The sequence below is a fragment of the Rhinolophus sinicus genome, linkage group LG10, assembly GCF_036562045.2.
Source record: "Rhinolophus sinicus isolate RSC01 linkage group LG10, ASM3656204v1, whole genome shotgun sequence".
In the NCBI taxonomy this organism is placed as follows: domain Eukaryota; kingdom Metazoa; phylum Chordata; class Mammalia; order Chiroptera; family Rhinolophidae; genus Rhinolophus; species Rhinolophus sinicus.
In genome coordinates, this window is record NC_133759.1 from 39,442,887 (window position 1) to 39,455,463 (window position 12,577).

A 12,577-nucleotide genomic window follows, 5' to 3' on the forward strand; every position below is an offset into this window, starting at 1 on the left:
GCGGCCGGAGACGTCAGGATCCCGCGGCCCCAGCGGCAGCCCGGCTCGGCGCGGCGCAGTCGGCTTGAGTGCGCACGGCAGTGAGGAGGGCTCCTCCGCCGTCCCACCTTCAGCCGCTGTCTCCGGGCTGCGCCGCCTGAGCCGGGACGCCCCTCCGCTCTCCTTGCCGCCTCCACCCCCGCGGCCGCCGCTCCTCTCACCGTTGGCGCACACACCATGACGAAGAAAGACAAGAAGTCCTTCAACCAGAGCCTGGCCGAGTGGAAGCTCTTCATCTACAACCCGACCACCGGAGAGTTCCTGGGGCGCACCGCCAAGAGCTGGGGTGAGCAGGCGGCGGTTGGGCGCCCGGGGCCGGCTGTGGTCCGGGGGGCGCCGGGCGGGATCGGGTGGTAAAGGAACAGCGGGAGGCGGCCCCCCGCGCGGGGGCCCCAGGAGCCGCCACCGCCTCCACCACCCGCAGCGGTTTTCGCCCCCGGCCTCCAGACTCTACCCCGGGCGGCGGCGGCGGCGGCGGCGACAGCGACAGCGGAGCGCGGCCCCATTCATTTCTCATGGGGCGGGACGGCCATCGCTTGCGGCCGAAGCAGCGGGGCCCGCGGGCAGCCCCGGCCCAGCCGTGCTGGTTTCTTCCTCCCCTCCGGGAGTGAGGCGCACGTGCTGCCCGGGCCTCCCGCCTCCGGCGGCGCTGGAAGCCGGGGACCTACCCGGATCCGAGTCCCGAGTGTGCGGGGGCCGAGCGCCCTGGCCTCCTTTGTATAGAGCACGGCGGTAGGGAGAGGCCCTGGCGGAGGCGCGGGCGGCGCCGAGTGGTTCGAGGAAGCCAGACCCTGCCCCACGCCGGGGGAGAGGAAATTTCCACTCCCGCCGCTATCTTGTGACTCGTCTACGCTGCCACCCCAACCAGTCGGAAGAGTGCGAGTTGAGTGAGTGTTAAGTGTGTGGGTTGCATGAATGCCGCGGTGAGTTACGCCACGAAAATGCACTTGATTTTGGACAGTGAAAAGACCTTTATAGCTTGGTTTCTTTTTCTAATTCCTTTTTTAATTGCAGAGATTTTCTTCCTTAGAAATTTGTTTCTTTGGGGGGAAGTAAATCCTATCTGAATGGCACAATGTTCTGTGCCTTCAAACGTAGTGATGGTTGTATGTTAGCAGTTTTTCTACATGAGTTCTTTGTTTTAAAAGAAATATTTAAACCATTCACTAGTGTAGTGTTGCTTTAGTGCCTCTTTTTTTTTTTTAATTGTATTGATGTCTGAATAAGGACTAGTGCTCACTCTGGCTTTCTCTGTTTTGCCTTTATACTTAAGTAAACTAAGTTTTACTTTTTTGCGGGGGGGCTTTTGAAAAAAATTCGTTTGTGGATCTTGACAGACCTTTTTTTCTGAGTCAGAATAAATTTCTAGAGTTGAGAACTATGTGGGCACATTTTAACAAGAAGCATGAAGAGTAAATTAGCTATTAGAGAGTTTGCTGCTGACTGAAATTGGCTCTTCCAGAGTGGATGAAAAGGTGGCTTAAGTCCTATCACAAGCTGAAAGGAGCCTTGGAGGTTTTTAGCCCAACCCTCACTTTAGAGAAGGAAAAAAAAAAGGATCTGGAGAAATTGTGATTTTGCTGTGCTTGAAATTACATATCCCACAGAGCCAAGAAAAGAACCCAGTTCTTTTTTAATCCTAGTCCAGCGGTTGTATTATTTTACAGATGCCTTGCCTAACTGCATGGTAATCACTCACGATTTTTATTTAAATGGCTGTCTTTTGGGAACCCACTAGTGTGATGAGGAAATACATCTTGCATCCGCAGTTAAATGGGGGGGGATGGTGAACAATTATTATTGTTTCTAGATTGCACTAACTTGCCGGAGGGGGGGGGATGGTGAACAATTATTATTGTTTCTAGATTGCACTAACTTTTGCTGGAGGAGTTTTTGAGTCGTGGAGAAGGATTAATTTTCGTAGACTTAACTTTTTCCTTTTCTTAGTGGCTTTTCCAGTCATTAGTAGCTTCACTTTGTATTAGAATGACATTTCTTACTACAGGTAGGACTCTCTGTCTAACCTTTGTATTGGATGATATTGGGGTAGAGATTTTATTTGGTATATGCATTTAAATAGATTACCTGTGCACAAATTATCAAAGGATATAGGACATTCCTTAAGAGCAGTAAAAGTAGTACCAGTAAAGTTGGGATTAGTTTTAGGGATTAAGGCAAGACCTTTTATCAAAATTGAAAATAAAGTATTACTCTTATCAACAAATAGTAAACTGTGTTTATTGTAATAATAGTAAGCCAGTGCAGAATGGCGTAAATAGGCAAAAATTATCATATTATCCAATTATCCCAACCTAAGGGCATCCCTCCAAAGGTACGTGGGGAAGTGGTGTGTGGAGGCAGAAAGCCATATTCAGCTCACTAGGCTGTGTACTCTAGAGCATGGGGGTCTGCCTAGAGAAGGGGTATCTTGTTCTTATTCTCAGAAAGGCACTGTATGGGCTACCCGCCTGATCTGATCACCCCAAAGATGCCCATTATTAGTATTTCGGTATAGCGGGTAGACTTCAGGAATGTGTATACCATTATTTTTCTTTTTTACAAAAAGAGATCATACAATTAGGTGCTTTATTATCTTTTGAGCGGTCATCTTCCCATGTTAAGATCTGTATCACCATTTTTAATAGCTGATTAGCGTTCCATTGTATAGTTAGATGTACTGTTGATTTTTTTTAATAAACAAGTTTATTAACATATATACCTCATGTATGCATGGGAAATAGGGAAAATGAGTAACTCTTGATTTTTTTTTCTTTTAATTGAATTATTGAATGTACGGGTCCCTCCTCCCCAATTCCCTTTACCTTTATACATTTTTACAAATTTATTCTCTTGAGATATGTTTCTACTGGTGGAATTTCTAAGTCAAATATAATGTATGTAACTTTCATGTTTTGAAAACATGTTAAGTTTTTCTTAAGAAAAAAACTCATTTGTGCAATTTTTTTCCTAGTTGCTTTTGAATTTAATGTCACTGGGATGAGGGTGGTTACTTCTTTTTGTTTTTATCTTAGGGAAGTTGCTGGGTCTGCAAGCATGTAGAGAAAGGCATTCTGCCCCAAGGATTTTATAAAGACATTCATTTAAGATGGTTCCTGATTTTATTTTTTATATTCAAGTCTTTAGTACATTTGTCCCATATAATCTGAGGTTCCTTTTAAAATTCATTCGGTATTTTAAAAGCACGTATATTTACAAAGCAATTTTGCCATTTCCGTTTAGTATAAAGTGAAATATTGCACGTTACATCACATTGCCTTATTTAAAACATCTACATATAAAGATTTTGAGTAGCTACTTAAATATTTGACTAATATCTTACACTTGGTTACAGCAGTTTAAAATGCTTAAATACAGAAAATCACCTCATTTGATTGTCACACCAACCTTCTAAAGCACACTATGTAGGTGATCAGAGTATACCTAGAGCATGTTTCTGAATCTGAACAGTAAAGACACATCAGGAATAAATAGTTGCCATTTATGAAAAAAAAGTTTAGCACTTTGTGGCTAATATTACAAATATTAAGCCTAAATGCATTAAATACAATCGTAGTGAAAGATAGCTTAGAGATCATCTAGTGTTATTTAAACTGTAGGTAGACCACGTGTTTCAATTAACATTTTTTTAAATAATGAAAAATAGAATAGTAAAAAATATCAAAGTTCATTCTACCTAATAAGTTTATTTATTATGTTCCATGTAACTTTTCTGTATTTTTTATACTTAGATAACCCCAATGTAAAGTGTATTTCTTACTATGTCTCAGTCAGAAAAGCTTGAAAACCACTAACCTAACCCTGTACCCTCATTTCATAGGTGAGAAAATTGAACCCACATATCTGACTTGTCCAGATTCACTCATTCAGTGACAATCCTTGGGCCTTCAGGCTGCCTCCCCGACCAGAGCTTTTTTTTTTTTTTTTAATTATGACATGACCTCATCTAATGACATCTGCTTTATGGGCTTTTTTAGAGTTCATTAGTTTAAGGTTATTTGTTAATGAATGCTTTATATTAATATTAACTTTGAACTTGAGTACTGATTTCAAAGCAGAGTCAGGATTCCGGACCGAAACTATTAACAACTATTTTGTTCATGTGCATTTTCTTTTGTAATAGGTCCGTGAAGTGCCATTTTCTCAGTCACCTGCTCCTATTGTGGGTCATGCCTCAGTAAATGCTCTGCTTTGGAGATCAGACACTATCCTATCCCTTCTTGGGTATCTGGCTGTAGGGGAGAAGGCAAGTGTGTTTATTTTATCAGTATCACATGGTTTTCTGAGGTATTGTTCTTTGTCCTGTGGAGTGTGACTTTCTAAACTTGACAAAAACATGCACCATTGGGAAAGTGATAGGACTTGCCTGTGTGCAGACTGTACACGAAGGTCAGTGGTGGGTGTGGCAGAGCCATCCTGAGCCATCATGATGTACTAGCAGGAGCAGTACTAGTTCCTAGGCAGGTAGCGGCAGGGGAGGGGTAAATTCATGTGTTGTGTTCCAGACACCATTGGAATTACCATAATATGTACTTTACTGTTGCTAAAGAGCAGTCTCCCCCACCCCCAAATCATTTGATTTCTTTGAAATTGAAGTTTGAATTTGTATGTCTAGAATTAAATTATTAATAGCTACGTCCAAAGAATTATAAAACCCTCCTACCTTTTGGGAAAAGTAACAACTTTTCCGTGATTTATCATATGTTTGATTAAGGACCCATCATTTAACACTGTGTAATAGGAGGAGGAAAAATCCACTTAACTTTGAAAGATACATTTATTATTTTCTAATTAATGCATTTATGTTGATTTTGAAGTAAACTCACCTGTAATCTTTAACCATTTAGAATAACCACTGTTAACATTTTAATCTTTTTTCCTATGAGTAAATAAAAAATTTTAAATGTATAAATAAAAATTTTAAATATACAGTTAGATACCTAGTTTTATTACTGAATGTTTGAAGGGAGTGTTTTTTTATTCTTCTGCCACCTTCTTAGAGGCTGATGCATTGGGAGTGTCCTTGGCCCTCTCTGTCACCTCTATGGGAACGGTCCATACTTCTGCTAGAATTTATGTGTTCTGGTGGCTTTCGTGTTAGGACTCCCAAATCTGCATCTCTTAGTCATATGGCTTTTTCATATTTCAACCAACTGTCTGTCAGAAATCTTCAGTTGGCTGTTTCATGGGTCCCTCTTCATGTAAATCTCCATTGTCCCTAGGTGCTCCTTAGCATAGAATACAAACTTTTTATAATCTCACTGGCTTATTCCTCTCCTGTCATCTCTCTCTATTTCACGTCTTTCTCTCCTACCCCTTCTGGACTTGTTTCCTTGCTTCTGAGCCTCTCGTTCCTTCACCTTGGCACGGCTACTCAGCTGTCAGCTTGGATGGCCTGATCTCTGGTCAATATTTCTGAGCACCTGTTTGCCTTAAGACTGTGTCGAGTGCTCCTGTGTATCCCATAATACTGTTTTCTGTTAGAGCATTTATGACTTTATGTCGTACTGTTGTTGCCCATTTATTGGACTGTAAGCTTGTTATTCACGTCTTATTCATCTTTGATTCTCTAACACCTAGCCTGTTGCCTGGCACTTAGTGGGAATGTAATAAAAATCATTGAATGAATGAGCACTGTTATGAAATGTTCCCGTGTAATTAGTCTTCTGCAACGTTGTTGGTTTTTTTTGCGGGGAGGGGACATATTAGGGAACTGTTTTTCCAGGACCCATTAGCTCCAAGTCAAGTCATTGTTTTCAATCTAGTTGTGGAGGGCTCACGTCACTGGCCCATGTGGGAATCAGACTGGTGACCTTGGTGTTAATGAGCACTGCGCTCTGACCAAGTGAGCCAACTGTCTGCCATGCAACTTTGTGTTAAATGTCTGATGGTATTGGTGTATCATAGTATAATGGTTCCCCTAAGGTTTGGACATTCCACACTCTACCCTCTTTTTTTGTTTTTTGTTTTTTTTGCTACAGCATTTGTTAGATTTACATAGTTCAGTGTTCTGAAGAAGCTTCCACTTAACTTTCTCATTGGATACTTAGCTGAGTTTGTGACCTGGGTTGTATATTTGATTAGGATGATAGAACCAGGGTTATTATTCAGGTCTCCTGAGTCCTGCTTTATTGTTTTTTAGGCTTTTTCTTTTTAATCTTACCTGCTCTCAGATTTAATGGGGTCTTGTGTAATATTGTCATCCGTTCCCCTACAGGGTGCTATTGCTAATATTTCTGAAAATAATTCTCTAACTTAGCCTGCCACATACCTGTTTAAGCTTTCTTACTGAGTTGTTTGTGGAGTTGGCTCTATTTGTGACTTTCCCTTAGTATTTTGCTAGTGCCATGGTAAGGTATGACTTTGGAACTGACCCATTCCAAGGCATGAAGTACTTTTCTTTGGACAGTATCTGGTGTATAAAAAGTGGCCGTATATGAGGTGTGATCAAACACTATGGTGAATGTTTAAATAAAAAACAAATTTTATTACAGTAAAAGATAATGCCATTAATCCCCCTCAAAATACTCCCTCTCACTTTGAACACACTTATCCATCATTCTTGCCACTTTCTGAAGCAGTTCTGGAAGTCCTCTTTCGTGAGGGTCTTTAGTTGCGCTCACATGGCTGCCTTGATGTTCTGAATTGATTCAAAACGTTTACCTTTCATGGTCATTTTGACTTTGGGGAAGAGCCAGAAATTGCATGGTGACAGATCCGGTGAATAAGGTGGATGAGGACATTCCGTAATGTTTTTATTTGACAGAAATTGCCATATACCAGAAGCGATGTGCGACATGGAGTGTCGTTATGATGGAGGATGATTTACAGCACACTTTAAAACACACTTTCTCTCAACCATAGCTCACACCCGACTGACTGCACCAAACAAGGTGAAACTTGTCACACACTGTTACTAAGGTTCGATGCCCGTATTGAAGATCCTTGCCTTTCTGTTGGATGGCACTCGGCAGCAGCATTCACCGTGTTTTTTGATCACAATGGAAAGGCTCCATGTCACACATCACTTCTGGTATACGGCAATTTCTGTCAAATAGAAACATTACGGTGTGTCCTCATCCACCTTATTCACCGGATCTGGCACCGTGTGACTTCTGACTCTTCCCCAAAGTCAGAATGATTCAGGACATCGAGGCAGCCACGACAGTGCAACTAAAGACTCATGAAAGAGGACTTCCAGAACTGCTTCAGAAAGTGGCAAGAACGATGGGATAAGTGTGTTTGAAGCGAGGGGGAGGATTTTGAGGGGGATTAATGGCAATGTGTCTTTTACTGTAATAAATTTTTTAAAATTTAAATATTCACTGTATTTTTTTGATCACACTGTGTGTGTGTAAAATATACTCTTAGCCCACCCCCCACTCCATGCTTCTCTAACCATTCTTTTCCTGGTACCTTCCTATCTGCTCTTCACTCTCATGTTTCCTAAACGTCTGTTTCCCAGGCTCTGTCTTTGTCTTGTTTACTCATCGCCTTCCCTTGCCATCTCATAAAACAATTGCCGGGGTCACTCACAGGTTTTACTTCTTGACTAACATCTCTCTCAGATTCCCGTTGCTTCATGAATATCCCATAAACCTGAGAGAGTGAGTCTTAGATGATTCCGGTACCTTATGTATCACCTAGTAAATGGAGCGCTTTCCTCTTTCTCCACTGAAGGTCTGAATTGCTCCTATGTTTGCAGTTTTTTAAAGCAGCGTGGCTATTTTTGTCATTTGGGCTCAAAACCTGGCCGGGTGGTGCCAGTTACCTCTTGAATCTGTGACCCACACTCTCATTGCCACTGCCATTAACTCAGGAATTAATTTTCTCTGGCCTGTTCACCCTGCAGACACCCCCTGCCCCCAATATTTCTGATAGCACCCTTTCAGGGAGCCTGGGGTGCTCATTTTTCCTAGCTTCATAATGCTAACCACTGATTGGAAATTTCTTAGCCCTTAACACTCCCACCAAACTGCCCTACTTTATTAAGATCTGGTCGTGCCTTTTCTTTTAAATTCTCTGATTACAAATCTTAAAGCACCCGATAAAAGAGCTTCTGGAACTTTTTCAAAGTTGTTCCAAGTTCACATAGAACATTGGCTTTCCAACTTTTTTTATCTGCCGCTTTTGAAAAAGTACAGTGTTGTTGACTCTGAGAAAGTGGGCTCTTTAGCGCCTGCTGCACCCCACAAAGTTCCAAGGACTCATCAGAGTCACTGTGACCCAAACCAGTGCAAGTAACCTCACTGCTATCCGGTTATTTCTAAGGCTGCAGCTTTGGTCCTATTACTCCCCGTATCCCATAGCACCTAGAACTTTGTATCCTGGATTAAAGGTGTTTATATATATCGCTCCTACTAACTAGATGATTTACCTCTGTGTTGTGTATCCCTACAACCAGCACGTAGTCAACACTATTTTTTTGATGAACAAATTATCATTTAATTAGTTTCAGTTTGTGATTCACCTGTTCATTGAGCTAAAGTTGAGAGTATTATAGGTTAATTGCTATAGCTTCACACTGAAAGTCTTATTGTAGAGAAACTTGTGTATAAAGACTTAATTCCCCTTAGCTTACCATGAGTCTGTTCCACTAAACTCCTGATTCATTTTGAAGTTTCCAGATAGGTCATCATAGTAACAGTGAGCCTGTTGGCATTATTATAGATACGTATACATACACGTATATATGAAATAAGTGTTTTAACTTCATGAATCTTAGAAATACACAAATATGCTAAGAAGGCAACCCAACTAGGACTCAGAATATAGACCTGAATTCTAGTGCCACATCTCCATCTCAGCTTAGATAATATTTTAAATCTCATTTTCCTCTATAAGAGAAAAGTTGTATGAGGTAGTTTCAAATGTCACTTTGAAATGAAAGCAAAACCTGTATGAATGCTTTAGAACAGGAGGCGGCAAACTTTAATGACCAGATAATATTTTAGGCTTTGCCAGCCATACGGTGCCTGTGACAACTACTCAGCTCTGTTATTGTCACTTGAAAGTGGCCACAGACAATATGTAAACTAATGGGTGTAGCTGTTTTTCAATGTTTTATTTACAAAAACGGGTAGCCTCTGTGGTTTGCTGACCTCTCTTTGGAACTTAAGAGTTAGTGGTCTAGGTTGACCCAAGAAACCTGAACTGGTCTTAAGTGGAATGTGGATTCTTGGCTTCGTTCTTTTCATGTAACAAAAGTAACACCACTGTTTGAATTTTTACAAGACAGATGTGAACAATTAGTAAGTCTTCTGTCATCCTCTGCTTCTTCCCTGGGTGACCACTGTTAACTGTAATACTTCTTAAAACATAATATTTGGTGTATCTACTTTGGATAAACTCCTAGGTGTTTACCCAAGAGAAATGAAAACATATCCATGAAAATACTTGTACAAGAATATTCGTAGTTGCTCCAAACTGGAAACAGCCCAAGTGTCCATCAGCAGGAAAATGGATAAACAAACTGGTGTGTCCACACGATGGAATACTACTCAACAGTAAAAAGGAACAGATACACAAAACCTGGATGAATCTCAGTGAGGATTAGTGTAAAAGAAGCTTCACCGAAGAGAATACATACTATATGATTTCAATTACGTGAAATTTCTAAGACAAGTAATACTTATCTGTGCTGGAAAAAAGCCCAGAATGGTGTTTGCCTCTAGGGCAGTGGGCATGAGGATTGACTGGGGAGGGGCATGAGAACTGTGTAGGAGGACGGTAATTTCTGTATCTTGATAGGAGTTTGAATCAGGTGAATGCATCTGTCAGAAGCCGTCTGTTGGTACATTGGAGACTTGTGTGTTTCACTGAAGGTAATTTTTCTCTCAGTTTTAGTTAATATGCATGCTGAAGTGTTTAGGAGTGAAGTGTACTGACATCTGCAACTTGAAATGCATACAAAATAAGTAAATGGTGAATAGCTACGAGATAAATGTAATAGAGTTTTAACTGTAGAATCTGGAAGGGTTTATTGGTGTTACTTAGATTTCATTTAACTCTTCTGTGTATTTGTAAATATTCCTAACTGCATCTTGGAGAAAAAAGAGTACATGAATATATTCATATGTTTCTCTTTACTGCCTTCCACCTATCATGGAGTCTTTCCTGAAGATGATTATTTGTCAGTATTCCTGTCCGTTTTCAGTGCATTTACATATGTGTATCTATGGCTATCTATGAAATACCTAGGAATAAGTAATTTTCCACTTTTACATGAGTAATAGGAAAAATGTATGTTCTAGAACTTGCTTTTTTTTCACTTAGTATGTCTTGGTTATGTTTCCATGTCAGTAAAAGAGATTTATTCCTTTGAATCATTGCACAATAGTCCATAGTGTAGAGATATAGATCCAAGATACATAAATTTCTTTGTGGTGAATATTTAGATTGTGTCCAAGTTTTCTCTTAAAAATTGCTGCAGTATGTGTGCGTAACTATTTAGGGTAGATACTGAGAAATGGAATCTCCAGTTTATGGTATATGCTTATTTTTATTATTAATAGACTGTCCTCTAAAAAAGCCGTACCAATTTATACTCCCACCAGCAGTGGATAAAAGAACCTATTTCCCTTCAACTTTCTGAGCATTGGACATTCTCACTCTTTAAAAATTTTGTGAGTTTGCTGGTATCTGGTTGGTTTAAGTTGCAATTTATCTGATAACTGCAACTGAGGATATTTTTATGTTTACTCAGTTTCCATTTCAGTCGCTTGCTCATCTTTTTGCTCTTTTTTGTCTCTTTACTCTTTTATTTTTAAAATTGTGCTTGTTTTAAATTGGCATCACGAATTTGACGATCTTTTATAGACTGTACCAAATCACTTATCCCCAAATATATTGAATAATCCATCATTTCCTCACTGATTTGACTTGCCAATTTTGTTAATACAAAACTTCATTTTATATGCATTCTTTCTTGGATATCGTATTTTGTTGATTCATGTCTCCACTCCTGTGTCTGTATCACACTACAGTACATAAGTTCTATATAAGAGTTTGTAAAATAAAATGAATGTGTAATTTGGGTGAGTACTTTTCTGTTCAGTTTTGGTATCTGGATAGTGCTAGCTTTATAAAATTACTATTTAGGTAACTTACAGAGCATACAGAAAGGATAATTTATGTATAAAAAAAGTCTATTCCTTGAAAATTGGGAGAACCAACTAAGCTATTTGGACTTGGTATCTTTTAGGGGTACAGCTCTGTTTATTTTTTGTAAAAAACTGATTTGAAATGTTTGTTTTCCTTTAAAAATCGTATTTCATCTATTTTCAAGTTTACTAACTGAAAACTGGTTTTATTGATCAATTAAATATTTTTTGCATTTGTTTCTATTTGTGCTTTTGTCTTAAGTCTCTCTTTCCTTGAATTTATTTAGTCTTGAATTAAAAACCTGGCTTTTTTGTTAGTCTTACTTGTTTTTGTGAATGCATGTAAGGCTGTGGATTTTCCTTTGTGTTCTGCTCTGACTACATTATCGTTTTAAATTTCAGGTTTTGTTCTTTTTAATCTGAAGACTACTTAGAAGTCTATTTTCTACCTTTTTATTTTAATTTTTAATATATTTACTTTGATTTTAGAGAATGTGGCCTTCATTTTTTAGGGTTTTTTTTTTTTTTTTTTTTTTTTTTTAATTTTATTGGGGAAGGGGAACAGGACTTTATTGGGGAACAGTGTGTACTTCCAGAACTTTTTCCCAAGTCAAGTTGTTGTCCTTTCAGTCTTAGTTGTGGAGGGCGCAGCTCAGCTCCAGGTCCAGTTGCCTGCTAGTTGCAGGGGGCACTGCCCACCGTCCCTTGCAGGACTAGAGGAATTGAACTGACAACCTTGTGGTTGAGAGCCCACGCTCCACCCAACTGAGCCATCTGGGGGCAGCTCAGCTCAAGGTGCCATGTTCAATCTTAGTTGCGGGGGCAGAGCCCACCATCCCTTGCAGGACTTGAGGAGTTGAACTGGCAACCTGTGGTTGAGAGCCCACTGTCCCATGTGGGAATCGAACTGGCAGCCTTTGGAGTTAGGAGCACGGAGCTCCAACCGCCTGAGCCACTGGGCCTGCCCAATTTTTTGTTGTTTTTGTAATTTAAGTCATGATCAGTTTGGGAGCAATGTTCTAAGTTGTTAAAGAGTTTGTATTCTGGTGACTAAAACGTTCTACATATATTAGATAACTGTCAGTTGCGTTTTAAAAATACTATCCTTTTGTTATTGTATACTCAGTCTATTTCTGGGAGAGGTCTGTTAAAATATACTCATGATTGTGATAAGTTTTGTAATTCTGCTTTTGTTTTATATATTGCAAGCCACTTAGCATCACGAAGGTTCATGGCTGTCATGCTGTATCTTGATTTTTATTTACTGTTTATTAATACAAAATATTTTTGCCCTGTTTAAATTTAAACAAATTAAAATTTTTAACTTTATATAAAATACAAACTAATATAGTGACAAGATCACTGGCTGACTGGTGAAGGATGTGTAGGTTATAAAAAGAGCACAAGGGAATCTTTTG

The 12,577-nt window shown here is 39.8% G+C and overlaps 1 protein-coding gene across 1 annotated transcript in view; it reads left to right on the forward strand.

The window, feature by feature from the left end:
• Positions 1-12,577, forward strand: part of ATP1B3 (ATPase Na+/K+ transporting subunit beta 3) — a 39,799-nt gene continuing 27,222 nt past the window's right edge. The window contains exon 1 of the mRNA XM_019747205.2: positions 1-325. Within this exon, the coding sequence (XP_019602764.2) occupies positions 217-325 (109 nt within the window). The 5' untranslated portion in view covers positions 1-216. The remainder of the gene's footprint in view (positions 326-12,577) is intronic.